The sequence below is a fragment of the Microchirus variegatus genome, assembly GCF_963457635.1.
Source record: "Microchirus variegatus genome assembly, chromosome: 1".
Lineage (NCBI taxonomy): Eukaryota > Metazoa > Chordata > Actinopteri > Pleuronectiformes > Soleidae > Microchirus > Microchirus variegatus.
The window spans coordinates 42,607,091-42,633,114 of NC_139802.1; the positions used below are offsets into that span (position 1 = coordinate 42,607,091).

General features: G+C 41.5%; 2 protein-coding genes across 3 annotated transcripts; one reads left to right on the forward strand and one right to left on the reverse strand.

Annotated features, from left to right (window-relative positions):
• Nucleotides 1-407: 407 nt before the first annotated feature.
• LOC310932856 (myosin light chain 5-like) lies at nt 408-1,678 on the reverse strand (the record flags this gene model as incomplete). Its single annotated transcript, XM_083896231.1, has 6 exons — nt 1,574-1,678; nt 1,401-1,476; nt 913-1,017; nt 712-790; nt 590-638; nt 408-509 (listed from the first exon to the last, which is right to left on the reverse strand). The coding sequence occupies exons 1-6, from the start codon at nt 1,607-1,609 to the stop codon at nt 408-410; spliced, it is 447 nt and encodes a 148-aa protein (XP_083752357.1). The 5' UTR covers nt 1,610-1,678.
• A 2,050-nt stretch (nt 1,679-3,728) lies between these two features.
• ppp3ccb (protein phosphatase 3, catalytic subunit, gamma isozyme, b) lies at nt 3,729-24,334 on the forward strand. 2 transcript variants are annotated; one of them, XM_083886893.1, is made up of 14 exons: nt 3,729-4,235; nt 9,681-9,878; nt 10,192-10,316; nt 11,951-12,062; nt 12,165-12,310; nt 14,480-14,619; nt 16,426-16,503; nt 16,643-16,737; nt 16,878-17,003; nt 18,684-18,761; nt 19,827-19,911; nt 21,439-21,536; nt 22,950-22,976; nt 23,930-24,334. In XM_083886893.1, exons 1-14 carry the CDS (start codon nt 4,184-4,186, stop codon nt 24,112-24,114), a joined length of 1,545 nt encoding a protein of 514 aa, XP_083743019.1. In that variant the 5' UTR covers nt 3,729-4,183; the 3' UTR covers nt 24,115-24,334. The 2 variants fall into 2 exon arrangements, with proteins under 2 accessions (XP_083743019.1, XP_083743020.1); XM_083886894.1 differs by having other exon boundaries at nt 23,939-24,334.
• The last annotated feature ends 1,690 nt before the right edge of the window (nt 24,335-26,024 follow it).

Below are 26,024 nucleotides of genomic sequence, written 5' to 3' on the forward strand. Positions count from 1 at the left end.
CGTCAGTGGTTAGCTCAGGTAGCAGATTCAGCTGTTAGCTCAGGGAGAAGACGTTCATTAGGTAACCATTAGTTAGCAACATTAGCTTTTAGCTAAAGCAAATTAGCTCAGAGAGCCGAATCATTGGCTGTTTGATCAGTTAACCATGAATTCAGATCGTTGCTCAAAGTTAGCTGTTAGCTCAGAGAGTTAGCTGTTAGCTCAGAGAGTTAGCTGTGAGTTCTTTTTCAGAAATGAATTCTCTGGAGAAGATGAACAAAGTAGATAATGTTTTTATTAAGACATTGAGTACATGACACGTGCGTCAATCTAAATTAATAAAGTGGTACAATCCAGATCAGAGTTTCTGTCAATTGTTAGTTGAGAACGTTTATCAAACGCTAACGTTAGCATCGTCGTCGACGCGTTTATTCCTCCTGCTGTTCGCCGTGTGTGATGATGTAACACAGAGATTTGTAGTCCAGGTTTCCGGTCACGTCGATGTCCGACGACTGGAACATCTGCTTCACCTGAGACCACAAAACAAGTTTTTTTATACTATTTATAATCTAACTTTATAGAATCTGACAAAGGAGACGCGTTTGTTTACCTCCTCGGGTGAAAACTTGTCCGCTTGTGTCGTCAGTAGATTCTGTAATCTGAAGCAAAAAATAGATAATCTGAGAGACGCGTTGACCCTAATGTGAGACGTTATTGACGACGGAGACTTACTCGTCTTTGTGAATGAAGCCTTTGGCGTCGGGGTCGAACATTTTGAAAGCATTTAAAATGGTTTCCTCAGGGTCGGTGCCTGAAAACACAGGATAAACACGGGGGGGGGAGTGATCGTCGATGTTGACCTTTGACCTTTTGTCAGTTAAACCTCAGAGTTGGACGATGCGTTCAATGTTGTTGTGGCGGCGTCATTCTCACCGTGCAGTTTCCCTCCAAACAGAGTCAGGAACATGGTGAAGTTGATGGGACCGCTGGCTTCTTTCAGCATGTCCTCCAGCTCGTTGTCAAGCACATTGAGTTTACCTGAGAAACATTGAATTATGTAATAAATCTAAAGAAACTAAAGCCGTAAAATCCTCCTAATATGTCACAGAGGCTCAGGAATAATGTTCATATAACAAACTGAACTCACCAACAACAACAGTACAGTATTTACAATATTTTGCAGACTGCAAATCATGTTTTTAGCATGTGGCGCCACCTACCGCCGCCTACCAATCATTGCGGTCAGTAGAGTCTCAGCTGCCCGAGCAACCACGGTGGTTGCCAGTTACGTCAGAAAACTAAAAACCTCGGTAAAGACCTCGGTATTTTGACGCTGAGTGTAGTAACCGTTTTTTGGCCACATTCTTACATATGGCGCCTTTAAAACTGTTGCCGTTTGTCGCGTTGCCGTAGCTACAAACCCAGAGAGGCGTACGTGTCCTTCAGATCCTCCTTATCAATAAATCCATCCCGGTTCTGGTCGATCAGAGTGAATGCCTGAAACGGAAATGATGACATGAGATTTAAAAATAAATAAATAAATAATAATCATTTTTTTTAATTTTGAACTTTTGAATGAACCTGATGACGTCACCTCTTTAAACTCTTGGATCTGAGTTTGCTCGAACATGGAGAAGACGTTGGACGAGGCTCTCTGAGCCCGTTTGGCTCCGCCCTCCTTCTTCTTAGTCTTTCTGCTCGCCTGAACAAACGTTATTAATGCATATGTTTGATAAATACATGCGTATGACTTACACTGGTCAAAATACAATGCTCAAATCAAACCAGACAAAAGAAAATACTCCATATTTTATCTATAATGTATGAGGATATGTAACAAAAAAACAGTATTCTGTAAAATATTTGTAGTTTATCATCATTTAAAAATCATTTTAATACATGTATATCATCTGCATATGTGATTATATGTACTATATCATTCATAATTATGGCATTTTACTTTAAAAAGTCAATATGAAAACCATTATTACACTAATTGTACAGTATATTAAATGTATTACAACTACATACATGTATGATATAAAGTATTTTATTTTAGAAACAGCTTTTTCACCCTTAAGTCATTTTTTAAATAGATTCAAAGACAAATCTTGTTTCAGCTTTCTTCTTAAACTTTTGAAATCGCAGGTGTGCAAAATTTGAAATTAAAACAAAAAAGAATGAAGGCTTAAACAAAGTTTCTCGGAAATAACAGGCGAGTACGTACCATGTGTGCTCGTCTTCTCCTCTCTGATGATTCTTCATCGGCGGCGGCGACGGCTTCATATTTAAGCAGAGCAGAGCAGCTGTGACGATGATGAGGATGTGATGATGGTCTTAATGGAGCGGTGCGTTCAGGGACCCTCTGCCCTCATGTACATTTCCCCTTACATGGTCAGAATGTGTGGTAAAACCCTGGTTCTCTCGAGGCCGCGCAGAAACAACTGCTACGACCACTGATGATGATGATGAGGAGGAGGATGATGATGATGATAAAACCTTTTACAGAAGTTTCTATTTACAGAGGGTCACTGTGGAGAGGTCACGGAGAGGTCACGTGATGACATCATCCATTCACACTCACCAACACAAACTTTAACCGTTAAAACCATCATTATTTGCTGTTTTTCCAGCTTTTTTTAAAAAGTTTTAGTCCGCTGTCGTCTTCCATTCTGAAATACGATGAGAAGTGAGTCAGCATCCTCGCTATTGTTTAACATTTTCTTCTTCTGACCCTCCCACATTCCTCCCTTCCAAGTGTCAACACGTTTAGCTCATTAAGTGAACCATAACCTCTCCAGCACCATTTTTGAAATTCTTCACGGTTTGCTTTATTTGTTGTGTTAACGCAACGACAACAATGCAGAAATATTCCACTCCTGAAACTCTTTTAACTGCCTTTAATCTAAGATTCCAGATGTTTCTGCTTCATTCTGAGGTCCATAAATGATGTTTTTAGTTAATAATTAAAATCCATTATTTCTACTGTCAAACCACCAAATAAATGGGTTTTTATCAGTGTCCACAAGGGGGCGCCACAATCATTCGTATCTGCTCTGTGTGGCGTTCAGTGGTAGAAAATCTTGATGATTATGAAATATGGGTGATCAATAATTTATAATCCAATTACCAGAGAGAAAATAGATGATCAGTTTTATTGAACTCGGGTAATTACGTTTTTTTTTGTTTTTTTTTTAATTCTCAGCAGACCCTGTGCCACACCTTCTGCCAAACTCCAATGAAAAAACTATTGATTTAATTTGTGTTCTCGTGCAGATCAAATTATTTATTAACAAACGACAAACTGTGGAAATATTATCAATCATCTGACTTTACCCTAAAGTTCGGCTTCATTGTAGTGAAAGAAAAGCACTGCTAAATACTGATTTTATTATTTAGTAATTGAGACATCATCACTGTTCACTGTTGGTTTCCCGGGTTTTGCAGACCGTGAACGCACCATAGGTTCCTCGCTGGACTACCGTGTACCATTAAAAACGGCACAACTTGTTTTCAATACAACAAATACGTATATATTCTACTCGCGTTATAGAGTTGAGCTTTAATATTTCAGTAATTCGGAGATTTTATGAAAACGCAGCATACGAACTGTGTGTTTTCCGGGGCTCGGCGGGCCGTGAACGCATCGCATTAACACCACATTAATACTACACTACCCACACCCCCCCGCGTCGGGACATGTTGTAGGAAATCCGCTTGCGGCGGATTATTGTAATCCGACAGAGGGTTTGGACGACACATCGGATCACGGAGGGAGAGAGAAAAAAACCCAGCCCAGCGGCCTGTAACAGATGCGGCTCGTCCGACAGTAGAGGGCTAAAGTTGGGATATGACCCGCCGCCCTGCTCGGTGCTCCCGCAGCCTGTGATCGGCTGTGCCCGGGCCGTTTCCTGGACTGTCCGTGCTCTGACAGCGTCTTGGCATCACGGCACCGCGGAGATTTAACCCCGCTGGTTGAAGATTGTCCCTCCTCCTTCTCCCTTCCCCCGCTAGGTTTAGGTCCAGCCCCGGCCCGGCTCGGCTCGGCTCGGCTGTCCTGTTTGCGGATCGAAGCAGTGCTGCCGCCGCTCGAACTCAACTAGCTAGCGCGGCTAGCTCAGACCAGCTAGCTAGCTAGTTAGTCCGGAATCGATCAAGTTTATTTGGGATCGATTGAATTAATCGCAGCGCAGCGGGACGCAGAATGTCAGCGAAGGAGCAGAACAAACTCTCCACCGTCGAGAGACCCATTAAAGGTGCGTTCTTGTGTTTTTTGGGGTTTGTTTTTTCCTCTCTTTTCTTTTCCTGCTGCAGGAAGTTAACGGAGCTAGTTAGTTGCTAAACGCGAGCAGCTCACCGGCCGCTGGAGGACGACCCAGCCCCGGGTGACACTTCATTTAGTGAGGTTTGATTTTTGACGTGGAGCCCTCCGGTGGGTCGTGGCGCTTCACTGCCACCTTTACCCGCCACAGGTTCATCGTCTACCGCTAATTAGTTAGCGCTGTAGCTGTTAGCTGTTACCCGGAGCCACTGACAGCCAGCGTTGCTGTTTGCCCACGTACGAAGCTCAGAGTCCGGGGACGAGTCAGTCCAGCGGGCCGGAGTCTGGGCTCCTTCATTTGGGGGGAAATGTATGTGGTTTATGTGGAATATGGATGTTAACGTAGCTACGTAACGTTTTTATTATTAACACACACACACCTTAACACATAGCTGTGATGATAATGAGTTGAGCAGGTTAGGAAACAGAGACGCTGCAGTGTGTGTGTGTGTGTGTGTGTGTGTTACGTGCTGTAACACGTTTTCCTTCATTGAAAATAATTATTAATCTTAAATACCAGGGATTAATAATTCATATTCTGTTCACCACTGAGAAACTATACAATCAGTGACTTATTCTTAGCACTTTCTGCAAAACTCAATAGAGAAATGTATTGATTTAGTGTGTATTTGTGTGCATATCATTTAATTTGGCAGCAAAACGACAGATTATGACATTTGGGCCAATTAACTGGATTACTCTAGATTTCGGCTTAATGGAGACACTGTCACAGTGCTTTAAAAGCTTATAATGCACAATGTGAAAATGTAGTTAAGTGTATTCTGAAATCTAACAACTGGATGTTATTGTCTTTCCTTGTGCCGAAATGATCGTGGACACACAACACGTTCCTCACCGTTATTCCACATCTACGCGAAGTACTTGAACTTCCGCTTCACAAGCACTGTTTTTGTCTTTTTGATTGAAATCTTGCATAAATGGTTGTTTTCACAGACTCGTGCCGCTCAAATTGTTATGATCGATCAATCAATTTACAAGACTTTGGGTCAAAAGAATCAAACGGGATCCATTACGTTCAGTTCACAGTCAGAGCTGAAGTAATTAAAGCTGGGGTATGCAACACTTATATATATATATTTTGGGGTTTTGATCAATACTTGTTTTCAGATTTGAAGAAAACTATCCAGTGACAGGCTTTGACCCGTCATAATTCACTTCAGACAGATCTTGGCCTCCTATTGGCTGTTCTACTAATTTGCATCCTTTCAGCGTAAATGTCACTTTTCCGACCTAGCTAACAATCAACACTGCTACAAGGAAATCTACAAAAGGTTGGGCCAAAAAACGTCTAATTGTCAAGGCAATAATACTTATGTTAATGTAGGTTAAGTAATTCCCAAATATAGATATTTTAAATTCTATATATTAATTCCTAGATGAATCCAACACAACTATTTTGTAGTCTCAGTTCAGGTTCCTCAGCGTTGTGTCGTGTCCGTGTTACAGGTGTTTTTCACAGTGTGTTTACAGATGGTTCGCCCACAGCCTCCTCCTTTATTTAGCAGTGTATTTTTAAAAATTCTAAATGAGCTTTGTGTGTGTGTGTGTGTGTGTGTCTGTGTCTGTGTCGCAACAATTTCTGTGACCTCATTAGTTGACATCGCCGCAGACATGTGGCCACAGAGCGGGTCACACATGCTGTAGCTGTACAACTGTTTGTTTGAAGGTCACTAACACTGTGTTTACACTGCACTCTCTCTCTCACACACACACGCACACACACACACACACACACACGCACACACACACAAGGCGGAGAAGGCCTCAGCTCAAACACTGCTCTGTCACTTTGAATGCGGTGGCGTCACATGTTGCTGAACTGCATTCTGGGTCTTTTGCTTCGCGTTGCACGTGGCAGAAGTTGTGAAATACTCAACTTTTACAAGCCGTCGGCCACTGGAAACATGCTAGGTGCTAGCTAATCAAACCATGTTTTAGCTCAAATGCTACGCTAAGGTTGTTATCGCCATGACCAAAGTTTCTTGTTGCACCCAACGTTGGCAGAAATGGCGAAGATTACATCACTGTCACCGCGTTAGCAACTCTCGCTACATAGTTAGCCGCGACAGACACCGCTCTGCTGACCTCAGAGCACCAATCGTGAGGCCTGCTCATCGTAAACCACTCACACGAGCGTAGCCATGTTTCCACCGAGGGGAACGGTACGTATCTTTTTGTGTTTCCAGTAGGAATAGTACCAAACTCACTGGCCCCAACCATTCCATTTTCTCGGGAACACTTTACTTGCGGTACAAGAGTAATGGTACGGCCGCGTTTGTTGACGTCATGCTAGTACGAGGTCGCGCTACGTATCTCGCTACTATCAGGCAAATAAAAAGGTACTGTTCTCAGGTGAAACGCCAGCCTGACGCAGGGTTCTACCGTTCCAAACCGTACTGTATTTCACCAAACTGTCTTTTCCTGCTCAGTTTGTGTCCGTTTGTCTCAACAAGACGTCAAACTCTGTGCGAGGAAAAGACTGCGGGCGTCGAACAAACACCCGTCACAAGAAAGTGACGTTTTTCTGTCGCCTCGTCGGCTGACTGTCGTGAGTGCCAACAAATGTCACGGCAGGGGCTGCTGGTTATTTTGGTACTGTTCCTAATGGAAACACACACACACACACACAAAAAAAGTACTGTACAGAAACCATGTTTAGCCGTGCAAACGCATGCCAGCATCGGGTGTAAACATCCATGTCCCAGGACTCCATGCGCATCCTGTACGGTTCGAGCCTAAACGCATACAAGTGATCTGATTTTGCTAGCACCGCTGCAGGAGTATTTACATAACGTGATTAAATTGGCAGGTGCTCGCGCTGCCACTTTGGAAAGTTAAACATTTCTCAACTCCAGCTGTGTGCAGCGGCGTGAGCAGAGAGAGGAGGCAACATGTCCCACGGTTCAGCTCAGCTGGACGAGTGGCATTTTCAGCTAACCGCGCACGCGCGTCATTACAACTGGTTTGTGCGGCAAAGTAACGTGTTTAAAATCTCCTGTATCGACTATTCTTGCTGCAGCGTCTGGTTTTTAATGGAATATGTACATAGGTGTATCGAGGCCTATTCGTTCTAATGGTACGTTGTGTTTGCTAATGGCGTTAGAAAAGCTAATGGATGATTAGGAAACCCTTGTGCAGCTATGTTAGCACAGCTGAGCACGGTTAGCGTACGTTTTGTTTTGACATAGACTTATAACTGAACTGGTAAAAAAATCTCTCGTATCTAATTGACTTCCTGTCGCCGTGTGTGAAATCGACCGCTTAATTGTTCCGGTGAACATAGCCGCTAATTTCACAGCGGTTGCCATAGGAATGGATCCACTTCCCGCTACCTCGCAAACGGACACGGTGGAATTGGGTGTGACCTTTGACCTCACCTGGTGCCTCCTTCCTGAATGGCTGCAAATCATTAAAACTGACTTTTCCTGAGGAGACTGAATTGACTTCCATTTATTGGGACAATGTTAACCATAACTAGCTAACACCTAGCTAACTTTAACCATTAACATAACCACAATTCAAATCCTAGTCCGAAACTTAGCCACTTCCTCAGTAATAAAATGAGGTTCTGCCTCATTAGGAACGGGTTTCACACACACAGACAGAAAAATATGTTTATTTATTTATTTATTAGACTTTCGTAAAAGATAACCAATCAGTTGTGGGCCCCATGATGGAGCTCTGCCCTGGGCCCCATTCGGTGTCCACGTCTGTCTCGTTCAAGGTGAAGTTGTAAAACATCCGTGTGTATAACACCTTTTTCTTTTTAGGTTGCTCAGAGTTTCTAAATGTGTGTGTGTGTGTGTGTGTGTGTGTGTGTGTGTGTGTGTTATACCCTCTGGCAGGAACGCTGCGTCTCTCTCACTGATTATTTGAATACCACTTCCTGTGGCACCTCCTTTTCACACCTGTGGTTTTTCGTCGTGAGCTGAGACTGGCTGAACATAGTGTCACACTGACTAAAGCAGGGGACAGAGATTAAGACATGTCTCTGTGTCCCTGTGTGTCACACACACACACACACACACACACACACACACACACACACACACACACACACACACACACACACACACACACACACACACACACACACACACACACACACACACACACACACACAGCGATGCAAATGTCTAAAATAAACACGTGTGCTCTTTATGTTGACAAACTAGATGCATAAAAGTGATAATGAATGAGTGGAGCTGCTGCAGCCTTATCTCACACTCTCTCTCTGTGTGTGTGTGTGTTGTTGTTGTATTTGTTGCCTCTTTAGGACCTTCTTTTCTGGCATAAAAACTAGTCCTCATGGAGACCAAAAACCTGGTCCTAATGAGGCAGAACGGCTAAGATTTGAACCGTGGTTAAGTTAATGTGAATTATAGGGATAAAATACTTTGGTTCTACTCAGTGCAGAGTCCTTAAAAGGATAGCTGCATGAATGTGTGTGTGTGTGTGCGCTGCCAGTTTCAACATGTTGTCCTTCAGAGACAAGTATCACACACACACACACACACACACACACACACACACACGAGTTGAAGGACTTATCTGAAGTTGCGTGTAAAAACTCTGCAGCTGTAGAATGTTGTTTGTTTCAAAACAACAACTTTTTAATCTCATTTTAGAGGCAAAAAACGACAGAAATTTGATGTAATCGTGTCTTTCGGATCAAACCGTTCGAATGGCGGGTGAACCTGTCAATCACTGACCCCGCCTCTCTGTACGGTTCGTTATGATAATGTTTAATATTTGCCAGTATCAACAAAACTGTCACTGTGCTTCAGGCCGTGCATGTTTTTTTGTTTTTTTTGTGTGTGTTTTGAGGGCGGAGCTTTGATAAGAGAGCAAACAGAAGGAGTTAGTGGGACGTGTCAGTTTGTGCGTCCACTCTCCCACTTCACTGACCTCTTTAACCCCCTGACCAACTTTATCTTGGTGTAGAATTCCTAGAATTTGTAATAAAAGCGTATGAAATCAGGCACATAATCCGTTTCCTGTGGATTTCTTGCTGACACAGAATGTGTTTTTATGGTTTTATGGCAGTGATCCACCTCTGCCGTCTCTCTGGATCTTTGGTGATCTGGCAAAATTGTCCCCGACTGTTCTGTTCTGTTCTCTCGGACACAACAGCTAATAGCCGCCGTCGTCACGTCTTATGAATACAGCTGATGAAGAGCTGAGTTGCCTGGCAGCGTCGAAGCCTCGCAGCTTCCTGCCAAAATAGCTAGTTTTCGGTTCCATCTTCCTCGTGCTCGATTACATAATCACTTAGTCAAAGTGAACCTCAAGGTTTTTAGATGCAGCGTTTTTTTTTCATCAAAAGTGTTTTGTTTTTTCCTTCTTCTGTCCCTCGCAGCGGTGCCATACCCTCCCGGGACTCGCCTGACGGTCAAGGACCTGTACGTGGATGGACGGCCCAGCGTGGAGATACTGAAGGCTCACCTGGTGAAGGAGGGTCGGCTGGAGGAGGAGTCGGCTCTGCGGATCATCAACGAGGGCGCCGCCATCCTGCGCCAGGAGAAATGCATGCTGGAAGTGGAGGCGCCCATCACAGGTGCACTACCGTTCTAAAGAAATGTCCTTATTTTTGTAGGGAAAAGCACTTTTTCTTCAATGAATATAACGTTAAAAGAATCAGAAATTCACTATATACATCGTTAATGTGGTAAACGACTATTCTAGCTGCAAACGTCTGGTTTTTAATGGAATATGTACATAGGTGTATAGAGGCCTATTTGTTCTAATGGTACATTGTGTTTGCTAATGGCGTAAAACCCTTGTGCAACTATGTTAGCACAGCTGAGCACAGGTAGTGTTTTGTTTTGACATAGACTTTTGTGTGTGTGTGTGTGTGTGTGTGTGTCCAGTGTGTGGCGACGTCCACGGCCAGTTCTTTGACCTGATGAAGCTCTTCGAGGTGGGCGGGTCTCCCAGCACCACCCGCTACTTGTTCCTCGGGGACTACGTGGACCGAGGCTACTTCAGCATCGAGGTAGGCTCCGCCCTCGGTCTCGCGTTTGTTTGTGTGTGTGTGTCAAACTGTTGGAACGGCCGTCGTGTCGGCTCCTGTCTCCCGCGACTCTCAGCACCCCCGCCCTCACACACACACACACGCACACACACACACACACACACACACACACACACACGGAGCATACGTGCACACACACGCCTCGCACCTTGCCTCCAGACTTGGGCCGTGTCCCATTTCCAGGAACAGTCAACGGGAAAGAATGAGTGTGACTCGTTTGTGTTGGCTACTGTTGTCGTCGTCGTCGTAGTTCCTGGTTTGGGATCAGTTCTGGACATTTCATTCTGCTACACACACACACACACACTGTTCTGTACAGTTGCCACGGCGACGGGGCATGTCTCTTCAGGAAATCGAGAGTCTCTCTGTAGTTCCCTCTCCTAGTTCCTGCATTAGCATATCCTTTAGCATAGCTGGTTCAGTGACTTTGTGACGCTGGTAAAGAAGTCGAGGATCCTTAGACGTCGGTGTCTACAAAGACGAGTCAAGACTATTTACTAATGTAGTTGGAAAGTATGCGATACAATAGGCGGGCAAGTGTGTGTGACTGTGTCAATTGTTGACCAATGACCAACACGGAACACAAGAGAAACTGCACAGTGTGCGAAACGTTTGTTTTTATTGAATTTATGCAATTTTTATGCATATTGTCTGTCGTTTATGCTAATGACAGGGTTGTATCGGGTCCTTGAAGTCCTTGAAAGTTTGTGAATTTTGAAAAAATAATGTCATGTACATAGAAATGGGTCCTTGAAAGTGCTTCAATTTTGTGATGTATTTACTAGCATGTGTTGTGTCCACTCTGTCTCTCCCCGTCTCTGCCGGTTTACGTGAGATTCCGCGCAGAACAATGAGCGAGTGAAGTTGAGCAAGAGCGAGCAAACGACAACGTGATGCCTGGGAAATGAAAAATTCAAAAAGATCTCAGTCTCACTCACCAAAGACAAATTACAAAGACTGACTTTGACCAAGATCCCAAGGACAATCACATGTCCAGATACAGAATATAAATGGACCTGGAAAGTCCTTGAATGTGATGTCAAACCAAGGTGTGTTACTACCCTGTAATAAGCAAAGTTAGCTAATTGCGGCCATTGCAGGTTAATTTAGCGTTTTCCGAGAATGACGGTGTGTTCCGTTTACGTTGGAAGTCGGAGTGACGTCTCCTCTGAGTTATCCGTGTTCCAGTGGAGAAGTCATAAAAAAAAACCTCCTACATATTCCAGCAGCGCTCAGTGATGTAACATCCTTGAAATTCAGCCGTTTGACGATCTGTCCTTGACTTTAAGAAGAACCTACTTTGAATTCTCAGCGGGAATTGACCTTTCTGTGAGATCGGTCGAGGACAGGGACCTTCAGATGAAGGTCTGACTGAGATCAGCCTTTTTTTTTTTTTTTTTTTTTTTTTTAATCAGGCAGAGGTGATTCATGCGCTTCTATTGATGAGAGGATGAATCACATGTGGCCCCGGGCATCCGTTATTTTCCAAGGTTGATTCTTAGAACGCGGTGAAGACAAGAGAAGTTTGTTTGATCATAGTCGACAGAAGGTTTGACCTCCTCCTGTGTGTGTGTGTGTGTGTGTGTGTGTCACAGTGTGTCCTGTACCTCTGGGCTCTGAAGATCAACCATCCCAACACCCTCTTCCTCCTCAGAGGGAACCACGAGTGCCGACACCTCACAGAGTATTTCACCTTCAAACAGGAGTGTAAGTCCACGGTGCCACCTCCACATTTTTTTTTTTTTTTACTTTCAACGCCTCCACCATAGGCAAACGTTAATGGAATACTTGTGTGTGTGTGTGTTGCAGGTAAAATAAAGTACTCTGAGCAGGTGTATGACGCCTGTATGGAGGCGTTTGACTGCCTCCCTCTGGCTGCGCTGCTCAACCAGCAGTTCCTGTGCGTACACGGAGGCCTGAGCCCTGAAATCACCTGCCTGGACGACATTCGGAAGGTAACCGACGCTAGTCTGACTTAGTCTGAACCTCTTTGGTTTACGTGACTGACAGTCGTTCGGGTAGTTGGTCAGTTGCAGTAGGTTTTCAGCTCTGCAGCTAACGGTTAATTCTGTCATCCACCGGATGATTTTCTTAGTTTGATTGGTAGCATGAAAATGCTAGTGTGAATGCTTAGTAGCTTGATTTTGGCGTTCACACTAGCAAAGAACATGAGAACAACTGTTCAAAAACAAGTGAGTAAAAGAACGGGAAAGCAATAGCGTGGATTCTGACTCGGTGTGAACTTGGTGTGAACGCTGAGTAATCGTCCACACTATTGTTTTCATGTTGTTGTTTCTTAATAGTGTGGATTATAATTCAAGGGTTCACACTAACTAAGATAATGAAAACGCTAGTGTGGATCCTGACGCAGCATTCAAACTTATAAAGAACAGGAAAACATTAGTGTGGATGATGATTCAGCATTCACAAGAATAAAAAAAACAAGAAAACATTAGTGTGGATTCTGACTCGGCATTTACACTAATGAAGAATGGGAAAATGAAGGTGTGGATACTGACTCTGCATTATTTTTATTTTTTTTATTAAGAATCAGTGTTCACATTGAGAAAGAACAGTAAAACAATAGTGTGGATGCAGACTGAGCATTCACACTAATAAAAAAAAAACAAGAAAACAATAGTGTGGATGCAGACTGAGCATTCACACTAATAAAAAAAACAAGAAAACATTAGTGTGGATGCTGACTCAGCATTCACACTAATATAGATTAGGAAAACATTAGTGTGGATGCTAACTCGGCATTCACACTAATAAAGCATGGGAAAACAATAGTGCGGATGCTGACTCTGCATTCACACCAATCAAAAAGCAAGAAAATAATAGTGTGGATGCAGACTGAGCATTCACACTAATAAAAAAAAACAAGAAAACATTAGTGTGGATGCTGACTCAGCATTCACACTAATAAAGCATGGGAAAACAATAGTGTGGATGCTGACTCTGCATTCACACCAATCAAAAAGTAAGAAAATAATAGTGTGGATGCAGACTGAGCATTCACACTAATAAAAAAAACAAGAAAACATTAGTGTGGATTCTGACTCGGCATTTACACTAATGAAGAATGGGAAAATGAAGGTGTGGATACTGACTCTGCATTATTTTTATTTTTTTTATTAAGAATCAGTGTTCACATTGAGAAAGAACAGTAAAACAATAGTGTGGATGCAGACTGAGCATTCACACTAATAAAAAAAAAACAAGAAAACAATAGTGTGGATGCAGACTGAGCATTCACACTAATAAAAAAAACAAGAAAACATTAGTGTGGATGCTGACTCAGCATTCACACTAATATAGATTAGGAAAACATTAGTGTGGATGCTAACTCGGCATTCACACTAATAAAGCATGGGAAAACAATAGTGCGGATGCTGACTCTGCATTCACACCAATCAAAAAGCAAGAAAATAATAGTGTGGATGCAGACTGAGCATTCACACTAATAAAAAAAAACAAGAAAACATTAGTGTGGATGCTGACTCAGCATTCACACTAATAAAGCATGGGAAAACAATAGTGTGGATGCTGACTCTGCATTCACACCAATCAAAAAGTAAGAAAATAATAGTGTGGATGCAGACTGAGCATTCACACTAATAAAAAAAAACAAGAAAACATTAGTGTGGATGCTTACTCAGCATTCACACTAATAAAGCATGGGAAAACAATAGTGTGGATGCTGACTCTGCATTCACACGAATCAAAAAACAAGAAAACATTACTGTGGATGCTGACTCAGCATTTACACTAATGAAGAATGGGAAAATAAAGGTGTGGATGATGACTCATCCATTTTTTTTAAAATAAAGAATCGTTGTTCACACTAAGAAAGAACAGGAAAACAATAGTGTAGATGATGACTCAGCATTCACACTAATAAAGAACAGGAAATCAGATGGTGACTCGGCGTTCACACTAAACTGAATGTTGGCATTTTCTGGGGGAAAAAACGGCTAAATTCAAAGATTATTGATTAGATTAAAAAAAAATAAAAAAGCTGCAGATGAGTGTCATTATCAGTTTCCCACTGTTGTCAGGTAGAGGTTGTAATTTTTCATTTTCAGTGTTTGTGACTGGTGTGAATTGTGTCTCTTGTGCAGCTCGACCGGTTTAAGGAGCCCCCCGCGTTCGGGCCCATGTGCGACCTCCTGTGGTCGGACCCGGGCGAGGACTACGGCTCGGAAAAGACCCAGGAACATTTCTGCCACAACAGCGTGAGAGGCTGCTCTTACTTCTACAGGTACGACACCCTCGGCTGAACGTGAACCGTCGGGAGCGCGAGAAACAAAGAGCCTCTCGCTCTCCCGCCATAATCTGTTCGGAGCTTCTTTAAACAAAGGCTTATCTGTGGATAAATGAGTGCCGTTTAAATCCGCTGTCGCGCAGATAATGAAAACAAATATTAGCATTCTCCGCTCTGTCTTCACGTCCGTGCTGAATGTGCCGCGTCGGCGCCACACGGAGGTCACGGAGGTGAAAGCTGCTGCTGCTGCTGCTCAAAAGCCTCTTTATCCTGCACAACAGACCTATAATGCCTTTATTAATTCACTTGTGACACACATCTGTTAGTGGTTTATTCTTCACAGCTGGTTTAACACCACGACTACGAGTCAGTTTGTGTCACGCGCCGACAAACACACACTCCAAACAGGAAGTTCATATATACATATACAGATGCAGCAAAATGGAGAGAGTGTCGTTGAGATTAAAGCAGATATGTCAACTTTATCACTATATAAGACTTTATTTCTCATACTAGTGCAATTAAAACTCGCTTTTCTGCTTCTATAGGCTATATAGGCTTGGGCTGTAACTAATGATTATTGTCATAATCAATTAAAAGTAGTTGTTTGGTCCATAAAAAGTCATAAAATGTGGATTGGCGTTCACCAAAACATGAAATAATGATGCTCTCAAATGTCCTGTTTTGTCATCTAACTAAAATGAATCGGTTTTTAATAATTTAAGAGGCGGAAAACTCAAAGATCTTGTTGTATTTACTGAAAAAAAACACTCAAACTGATCAAGGCAATAATTAGAATAAAAATGAACGGAAATAAATGATCTTTATTATCGAGTTTGACACCAAAACAACTGTAACATCTATTGTTAACCAATGTTAATAAACGTTCAAAGAGCAAAGTGACTGTTTAAAACACTAATATACATCTTCAAAAATGTGTAATTCCGCATGCTGTGGTGTATCGGTTTACAAAATAAGAGTCTTTTGTTTCTTTTGCAGTAAAAGTCTCTCATATTCTTTTACACGTGAGGTTTTACTTTTTAAATATTATTACATTTCGAGTGTTTTTAACCCTTTAAGGTTCTAATCAACGATTTGGTCGACCACACTTTAAGTCACTATATCTCATTGAAAACGTTTAATGTCAACCTGCAAACCAGGTTTATTTTGAACAGACGTCTCAACCGTCTATATATAGATATATATATAGTTATATATATATCTATATATATTGTCATTATTGTTATTATAAGTAAATAAAATAATAAGAAATGCAAAGAAATAATAATAATAACAAAAAAAAATTCCTTTGCTTATTTCTTGGTGCGTACCTTTAAACGGTTAAACTTCTAAAATCACTCGGATGCAGATTTTTGTGAAACTAGTTCAGTTTATTATGTAGAATAAACGAATAAACTATGTCTTTTCCTCACTATGTCTGTGTCGTCAGGAAACACTGTGACTGAGCTGGTGTTGTTAATTCTTCACGTGTCATATTTCATGAATAAATGTTCTGGAGTGAATTCGCAGCTCTGTGAGGATCAGATAATCAAAAAAAATAAAAAAAAATCATCATCCTTGACCCTAATTAATCCCTAAATTTAGCGCCGATGTTACTCGCTCACGTTTTTACTCCACTTTCCGTGGCCTTCTTTATCGCCACGGCAACACAACGCTCTGAACTCTGTTTCCACGGTAGAGACGGCGGTTTGCAGGAATCCGCAGATACGCCACGTTATTTGTTTACTTATCTGATTTATGACAGTACATTTGTTTGTGTGTGTGTGTGTGTGTGTGTCGCAGTTATCAAGCAGTGTGCGACTTCCTGATGAACAACAACCTGCTGTCTGTAATACGAGCACACGAGGCCCAGGACGCCGGGTGAGTCCAAACGTCAACCACCGTTTTTAATCGCATCTCGTATCGTAAACGGCGGCCGGTCCCCGATGGATCGATGCGTGTCGATGTCTCACACGTGTTTTTAAAAACTCACCGCCGTCTCGTCTCTCACATCTCGCAGATATCGAATGTACAGGAAGAGTCAGACGACAGGTTTCCCGTCTTTAATCACCATCTTTTCAGCTCCTAACTATCTGGACGTGTACAATAACAAAGGTAAGAGCAGCCGCGGTAAGAAACCATGGCAACAGGCTGGGGAAACCTTGAAGCCCTTAGCAACTGCGGGGAGGAAGTGAATGATGAAGAGATGTTAATGTGTGTGTGTGTGTGTGTGTGTGTGTGTGTGTTGTCCTCAGCGGCGGTGCTCAAGTATGAGAATAATGTGATGAACATCCGACAGTTTAACTGCTCACCTCACCCCTACTGGCTGCCCAACTTCATGGACGTCTTCACCTGGTCCCTGCCCTTCGTCGGAGAGAAAGGTCAGAGAGTTGTGTGTGTGTGTGTCTGTGTGTGTTTGTTGTGTGTGTGAGTGTGTGACAAATATAATTAAAACCCCCCACATCAGTTTTTGCTTTGACCTTTAAACCAACTCCTGTTCTGAAAAAAAAAAAGTTTTTTCTCCCCCAGAGTTTTTTTTTCCGTTTTGTGTCTGCAGTTACCTGACTCCGCCCCCTAGTGTTACAACACAACATAACACAAAAACATTTATTTACAAATAAAAGTCGGGGTCACTGCAATGCCATATTATCACGATAATTTGCGATAATCGTCGTGCGAGTGAGATTTTGGCACCATCTAGTGGACTGAAATGTCAATTTATTTCATCAAAAAGTTTAATTATTGGTAACATCTGTTTAAAAAAAAATGATACGCTACGTTTCGCAAAATATTGCAAAATTTCAATGTTAAGGTTTTTTTTAACCCCGCCCTCAAAATGAAATGCTGCCTCCGCCCATTTTTGTGGAATCTGTTAAAATTGTTCCCCAGGGTTTTCTTCTGTTTTGTATCTGCAGTTAACAGACTCCGCCCCCTAGTGTTCAACACAACACGCACACAAAAAAAAGCATTTATTTACAAATAAAAGTCGGATAGAGAATCACCAGAGTCGCCACGATGCGATATTATCACGACAATTGCGATATTATACTCGCACAACTGCTATAGTCGGTGTGACTGAGCTTCTGGCACCATCTAGTGGACTGAAATGTCAATTTATTTAATTTCTTTTATCCTAATTTACAAAAAGTTTAATTATTTGAATGTTGGTTTAAAAAAAAAAATATATATAGATATATATATATATGCGCTACGTTTTACAAAATATCGTGATATTTCACTGTTTTTGTTCATTTATTTTAGCCCCGCCCCTAAGTGAAATCCTGCCCTGCCCACTTTTGTGGAATCTGATAAAATTAATCTGTATTGATATTAAATTGATGGTTAAAGCTCATAATATTAATATAAATTAAGGCTGATGCTAACAATTATTGTTTTCATAATTGATTCCGGGTTTTTTTTATACATGAAACATCAGAAATTTTTGAAAAAACCTTGAAATGACGTTCTGAAATTTTTTGTTTCATCCACAAACCAAACAATAATTCAGTTTGAATGATGGAGCAAAAAAAGCGCTGGTTTTGAGCTGGTTTAAATCGTTAAAACTGCTTAAACGATTATCAAAATAGTTGGCGACGAACTTCATTCTGGATGTAATTAGTTCCTCTTTGCAGTCTAATTATCGTTCTAAGTATCGTAAATGTTTGTTCGACGTGTATTTATTTAGTCGAGTATCATATTTGCGTTAAACCGACTGAACAAGTTTACTTACGTGTTTAATGATGCCCTCGAACACGCTGACACTTTGTCAACACTGTCGGTCGAAACGCAAACTCGACGCTCTTTGTGTTTAATTAGTGTTTAAACTTTGGCCAAAATCCAGAGCAGAAATAAAGAAAGAACGTTTTAGAACACAAACGCTCCACAGAGATGGAGTTTCCCAGCACGTCACAGTGTGTGTGTGTGTGTGTGTGTGTGTGTGTGTTCCAGTTAAAAACGTGCTAATTATTTATCCGTGACGTCTTCTTCAGATGTTGTTAATGTGTTAACGTTGTAAATTGAACAGTTGTGTGTGTGTGTGTGTGTGTGTGTTTCTCTCACAGTGACTGAGATGCTGGTGAACGTGTTAAACATCTGCTCTGACGACGAGCTGATGTCAGAGGGAGACGACACGTGTGAAGGTGAGAGGACGACGCGCGTTTGGATGTTTCCGTTTTAAAAGGAGAGTCACTCGGTTACTCACAAACTCTAGGATCTACAGATACCGATATCACTCCGATATTAGACCATTTATGAACGTGTGAACGCATTTGTGTCGTGTGTAAAACAAAGTCGCGGCCGTTTCATGCAGCGGGGCCGTGATGACTCCGCCCACGTCGAGTAGGTGCTATGTTTGTAGTGGAAAAACCGACCTATACCATGTCGTGCCGAGGTTTATGAGCTGGGACCACTGGTGGAAAAGGGGCTTTTGTTAGCTTTATCGACGTTTTGACAGTTGATACACGAATAATTCGAAATAATACGCGAACAGGGGCTAAAGCAACGGCAGCTGAATTTAACAAAGAAGCAAAAAAGTTATGAGATAGAGGTTTGTGAAACTAATTAAATGTAGAAATTAACGTTTATATATATATATACATATATATGTGTATATATGTGTATATATATATATATATATACATATACACAAGATAACTAAACAAACTGGTCCTAGGAACGTTAATGACGTCAACGCTAATGTACGTTAGCGCATGACGCGTTTCCATGACGACTGACCGGAAAAAAATTTGCACCACGTCATGTTAACGTGACTCCCGATTTGTTGAAATGAGTCTCTAAAGTAACGCTAGAGTTTAAAAATGGCGGCACACGCTAGTTATTTGTAGCGCTGCTCTTTTCGTTTCATAAAACGGACCGCTCCAGTTCAACTGTAGGCGCGCTACACGGAGCTAATGCAGCTAACGGTGCTAATGCAGCTAACGGAGCTAACGCTGAAGAAGACGTCACGGATAACGCAGCTAACTGAGCTAATGCAGCTAACAGAGCTAACTCTTAAACGGTGCTTGGACTCCAGTTGCGCGGCACGCAAACACGACGTCGCACTCGTCTTTTTCGGCGTCAGTCGTCATGGAAACACGCCGCGCGTTAGCGTACGTCACCGTTAACCGCCCAGCACTAAAATAAACACATAGGTGTCACTGTGTTGTTGTCATGTTTGTTGACTGCTGTTTGTTGTTGTTTTCCAGGTGGTACTCCTGCTGTCAGGAAGGAGGTGATCAGGAATAAAATCCGTGCGATTGGAAAGATGGCGCGCGTCTTCTCTGTGCTCAGGTGTGTGTGTGTGTGTGTGTGTGTGTGTGTGTGTGTGTGTGTGTGTGTGTGTGTGTGTGTGTGTGTGTGTGTGTGTGTGTGTGTGTGTGTGTGTGTGTGTGTGTGTGTGTGTGTGTGTGTTTTTTTTCTTCTTCTTCCTCAGGTCGTCGGTGTCTTTTCACCAAGTGAAAAGAAAAAAAAGGAGGAGAAAGAATTTAAAATCTTGATTTTTAAATGAAGGTTATCAGACGGAAGCTGTCGCTCCACTTTAGTTTAAGGTTAATGACTTTTTTCCTTGATTTACACTCGGCCTCCTTTAATCCCGTGAAAGTGTGTCACGGGCGTTAACGACAATGACGACGACCGCTGATCGCAATAAAAAAAAAAAAAAACCAGAAGAAGAAGAAAAACCCTCTGTGCTGTTTTCAAACCCAGTGACACGGCGTCGACGCTTCCTCTAACACTGATTTGTCTGTGTGTTTGTTTGTTTTCATTAGTTCTGCTATTTTTCTATTTCTTCACGCTCCACAGTGTGTGACGCCCTTCAGCCGATCTTTATCTCCACATCAGTGACGCCGACGCTGTGCGTTTGAAGTCGATTATTACGTGAATTATTGGCTGTGAAACGCTTTTACTGACTTTTCACTTACTGATTTTTATTTTTGTCCATATATAAAGACAATAAAATAAAATAAAAACGGAAGTAAAATACAACAACAACAACAACAAAATAAATAAAAAATAAAACAAGTTTAAGGCTGAAGCACAAGGTTATTTCACGTTAGCTTATTATGCTAAATTAAAATAGTTAAAATATACTATAACCACCATTTTATCGCATATTAAATTAGAGAATTACATATAGCAGTAAGTATCTATAGCAGGGCTGCTCAAAGTGGGGCCCGTGGGCCAAAGTTGGTCCACCAAATGGTTCCACCTGGCCCTCCTAACTTGTTTTTTATAAAAGTAAATGTATGTATATATATATATATATATATATATATATACACATTAAATAATAACAATAATGATGAAAATGTGGCATCGTTTCTTTGTTGTTTAATTCAGCTTCTGAATGTTTAAAACCAAGTTACCTCTAACAGACTGTAAAATTAAGTGTAAAACAACACAAAAGTGCTAATACAAATATTTGGTTAAGTAACACGGGACTAGCTTGCATCTTAATTAGTGTTTACTTTTGGTCCACATTCTACTGTCGTTCTACTTCTAACCAAGTTTCAATTTTGGCTCCAAGGCAAGTTTCTCATAAATTTACCTGTCAGTGAACAAACAATATAGAGCGAATTAACACCAATTTAACTCAAATAAATCCCTGACGTCGGCTTTAAAGATGGAGTTTGATCCAGGGAATTTCTAGAAAACATCTCTGTATCATCTGCATAGAAGGAAAAGATTCAGGAGCTTGTGTGAAAGAAAACACAGCGGGCCAAGGGTTGAGCCTTGAGGAACACCAGGGAAAGAAATATTCAAAATGATGATGATGATGATGCTAACAAACAGTTTGTGTGTGTTTCTGTGTTTTGACAGAGAGGAGAATGAGTGTGTCTTACAGCTGAAGGGTTTGACCCCGACAGGAACGCTGCCTCTGGGAGTTTTGTCCGGAGGTCGACAAACTCTGCAAAGCGGTGAGTGTCGTTCCCCAGCGAACGCTAACGCGAGAGTCGAGCCGACGCTAACTTCCTGTGCCTGCACTCGCGCCGAGAGACTAACGTCCCTGAACGCAACACACACACACACACACACACACACACACACACACACACACACACACACACACACACACACACACACACACACACACACACACACACACACACACACACACACACTCACACACTCAAAAGCATCTGCTAATATTATCTGTCTGTTTACATGTGTTTAATTAAAAAGGAGAATGAAACGTCAAGTTTTCGCTAACATTTAGCACAGTTTCATTTCTGAATCACTCGTACGTAACAGTAATGATCTGGAGATTAAAATCTTGGATGTTATTTTCAAACAGGTTATTATATTAAACTATAATAATATTTAGTGCACAAATATTCAACCGTTACAACACACTGACATTAGCGTAACGTTAGCAGGAGCATTTTAATACATGAAACGTTATTATGTACAAGGTTTAAATGTCTTCGTAGTATGATTTAAATGTGTTAAAATATGACAAATTAGGTCTTAAAAGCACTGAAATATGTTGTGCTCGTCATAAAGTGTTGTAAAGAATGTTGCAAACTGCGCCTTAAATACGTTGAATTGTTACATACCACGTCTTGAACGTATCAATGTGACAAATTAGATTATGACTGCATTGAAACGTTAATTTGGTACAAGGAAAAAAAATCTAAATATGTCATAAGAGTTGTTAATAAGTTAATAATTATTACAAAACAGGTCTTAAATGTTAAAATAAGACAAATTAGGTCATACAGTGAGTAAAGTATGTGACAGGTTATTACGCAACAGGTTCGAAAATGTGTTAAAATGTTGTGAACTACGCCTTAAATGTGTTGAAATGTTACACATCACGTCTTAAGTGTATAAAAAAAAGGGTTACATTTTTTAATCCTAGTACAAAATATGTCAAAAATGTGTAAACACATGGAATGTTAGGCTTTATATGTGTTAAAATTTTACAAAATGTACTTTATATGTGTAAAAGTGTTATTTATTATGTCGTACGTGTGTTAAAATAGTTCACACTAATAGGTCTTAAATGCGTTCAGATATCACGTACTAGGTCTTTAGCAGCACTTGCGTTAAAACTCGTATTCGGGTATAACGTACGTTGTTTTTCTAAATAAGTGACATTTAACCTGAACATGTGATCACTGCTCTGATGAAGATGATGCTGATGATGATGATGAATTTTCGTGTGTCATGTGACTGTCTAACCTGTGTCTCTGTGGATGTGGGCGGGGTCTGTTGTATGATGATTGACATGTTAACTGACTGACTGAATGCCACTCTCTCTCTCTCTCTCTCTCTCTCTCTCTCTCCATTGGTTTTGGGCATGACTCTATCAAATCGCGCTTACACAGCCACCGTAGAGGCAGAGGAGGCTCGAGGTACGACACCGTCTCTGTGTCTGTGTCTGTGTCTGTGTTTACGTCTGTGTTTACGTCTCTGTGTCTGTCTCCAGTTTGTCCATTTGCATATTTTAACAGTATTGTTGTTTCCTCTGTCGATCGATAATCAATCGTTTTAATCAAACGCTGTCTCTTTGTCCGCATGCCGTCCTCTTCCTCTGCCCGTGGTCAAAGTAAGTTTCCTCCTTCCTCCTCTCGACCAATCAGAGCTCAGTGCTCAGCAGTAGTGACAGTAGAGCAGGGTCAAAGGTCAAACGCGCTCAGCGTCACTTTATCAGGAACAGAAATCAGAGAAACGCGACAAGAAAAGTGACATTTACTATTTTTCAAACCTGTTATTTACAAGTTTTTTGTTATTTATATTCAAATTAAAAAAATTATTTATTTTTTTATTAATTTTTTGGGGGTTTTTTTCCGCAATTTGCAGCTTATTTAAAATTTTAGTCCTATTTTTTACTTCTAACTCAGTCTTAAATTATTCCTGATTTAGTTTATTTTAATTTTTATGTCACTTTTGCTTATGAGTTTAAATTTATTTTTCCATATTATCCATGTTTTAATGTTTGAATAGTTTTTTTTTTTTTAACATTAATTATGGTACACATTAAAAAAAAATTTTTTTTTTAATTTTTCATATTTTTACACAATTTTATCACCAATTTTGAACTTAAATGTTCAACTTTTTAATGTATATTTTGAATTACTTTAATTTATATGTATTATATTCTTATATTTGCACTTTTTAACTTGTATTTAAACTTTTTTCTCGTCTCTTCACACGTGACTGAAAATGAAAAATGTACAGATTTTTCATTGTAGTCAAACGTTACGGTTTGACCTTTGAACTCTGCTCTGTGTGTGTGTGTGTGTGTGTGTGTGTGTGTGTGTTGTCTTGCTCTAATTAACCCCTCCCTCTCTCTCTCTCCTCGCAGCGATTCAAGGTTTCAAACCCCAGCACAAGATCCAGAGCTTCGAAGAAGCTCGAGGCCTCGACCGCATCAACGAGCGGATGCCGCCGCGCCGCGACAGCAAGCAGCAAGACTCCGCCCCCTCCCTCAACAACCTGCCGGCCAGCACCGGACCCCCCGACAAGAACGGCACCAACGCACAGGCCTAGAAGCTCCTCCCCTCTTTACTTCCCTTCTCTCCTCCTCTTCCTTCTTCTCCTCTTCCTTCTTCTCCTCTTCCTTCCTCTTCCTCCTCCTCTTCCTCTTCCTCCCTCGTCTCTCCTTTAAGAGCAGGAGAAGATGCCGTTCGGTCGGAGCGACTCGTCGCCGTTAATTTATTTCCTCATCGATTTAAAAAAAAAAAAAAAAAAAAAAAAAAGAGAAAGAAAATCATCGATCAGACTGAACAGGATCTGAATCTCGTCGCACACGGATCCGTTTCACATCAGACGCCTGTTTTTTGTTTTTGTTTGTTTTTTGAGAAAGAGGAAGCGACGCTCACTGAAACACACACATATTTACACACACTTAGACACACACACACACACACAGACACGTCCTTTCTTATGCCAATGACAGTGTGAATGAGAGTATTGACGACGTTAAATCTGTACATTTGACTTGTTCCATCTTTTCAATGTGATTTCTTTTTCTTTCTTTTGTTTTTTTCTTTTTACAAACATAGATTTAGACGTAAAGATCAGAGCGGAGGAGGAGGAGGAGGAGGGGGAGGAGTTAGGGTTTGGTTGGAAGAGCAGGAAGCTCAACTTCCACGAGTTGACTTTTTTTTCCCCGTTTTTTTTGTACGTGTCAGTGAACTCACCAGAGAAACATCCACAAGGCGCGGCGGCGGTGAGCGAGGGCGGCGATTTGTTGATTATTGTTATTATTATTATTATTAATCAGATTATAAAGGGAAAGGGATTATGTATTAGCAAACAGAGTACGGCGCACACTTCCTGTCTGTTCAGGCTCCGTATCCGCTCTCCTCGCTGCGACTGACCGCGAAAACACTCCTCACTGAACGTCCCAGCACTTGTTTCGTCGCCATAGTCAACAAAAAAACGTTGGTTTAATCGCGTTAAATTTGACTTTTGCTCTGTATTCGGACGCCATCGGAGGGAGAGAGAGTTGAATCCTGGTCACGTCAATCACGAATCCAGATCAGATTTACTCAGATTACCGTGCGTCCTCAGTGTTTCCTGGTCTTTTACGCGAGTCTGAACGTCTCCAGTCGAGACAAACTAAAGTCCAGCACTTGTTAATCGACAGAGATGGTGTTAAAATTTGACTCTTGTTCTGTATTCGGACGCCATCAGAGAGCGTGAAAACCCCTTTCACGTCAATCACGAATCCAGATCAGATTTACTGATACAGATTACCCTCTGTCCTCAGGCTCCTCCCACAGTCTGAACGTCTCCAGTCGAGACAAATTAAAGTCCCAGCACTTGTTTCGTCCCAATAATCGACAAAAATATTTTTTTTTTATTCGTGTTGATATTGAGTCTGTGTTTAAATGAATCCAGTCCATGTCAATCACGAATCCAGATCAGATTTACTCTGATTACCCGCTGTCCTCGGGCTCCTCCTACAGTCTGAACGTCTCCAGTCGAGACAAATTAAAGTACCAGCACTTGTTTCTTCCCAATAATCGACAAAAAATGTGTTGTTTATTCTTGTTGAATTTGATTTGACTCGCGTCAATCACGAATCCAGATCAGATTTAGCCCGCCGTCGGCTCCTCTCGCCGTCTGAACGTCTCCCGATAATCAAACGAAAAATCGTTGTTTGATCGCGTTGAATTTGAGTCGGCGTGAAAAAGAAATCGCGGTCACGTCCACTGTCCTTGGGTGTGTCCTCCGTGTTTCCTGGTGCGTTCACGATCAGTCGGTTTCACCAAAGAGGAATCGTCCTTTAACCTGATGATGATGAGGAGGAGGAGGAGGAGGAGGAGGAGGAGGAGGAGGAGGGGGAAGAACCCTGGTTGGTTTGATGTAATGATTGGTTTCTTTCGTGGGGGGGAAGTGGGTGGAGTCTGTCATTTCTGACTTCTGTCTGGGTCTTTGAACATATCACAGAA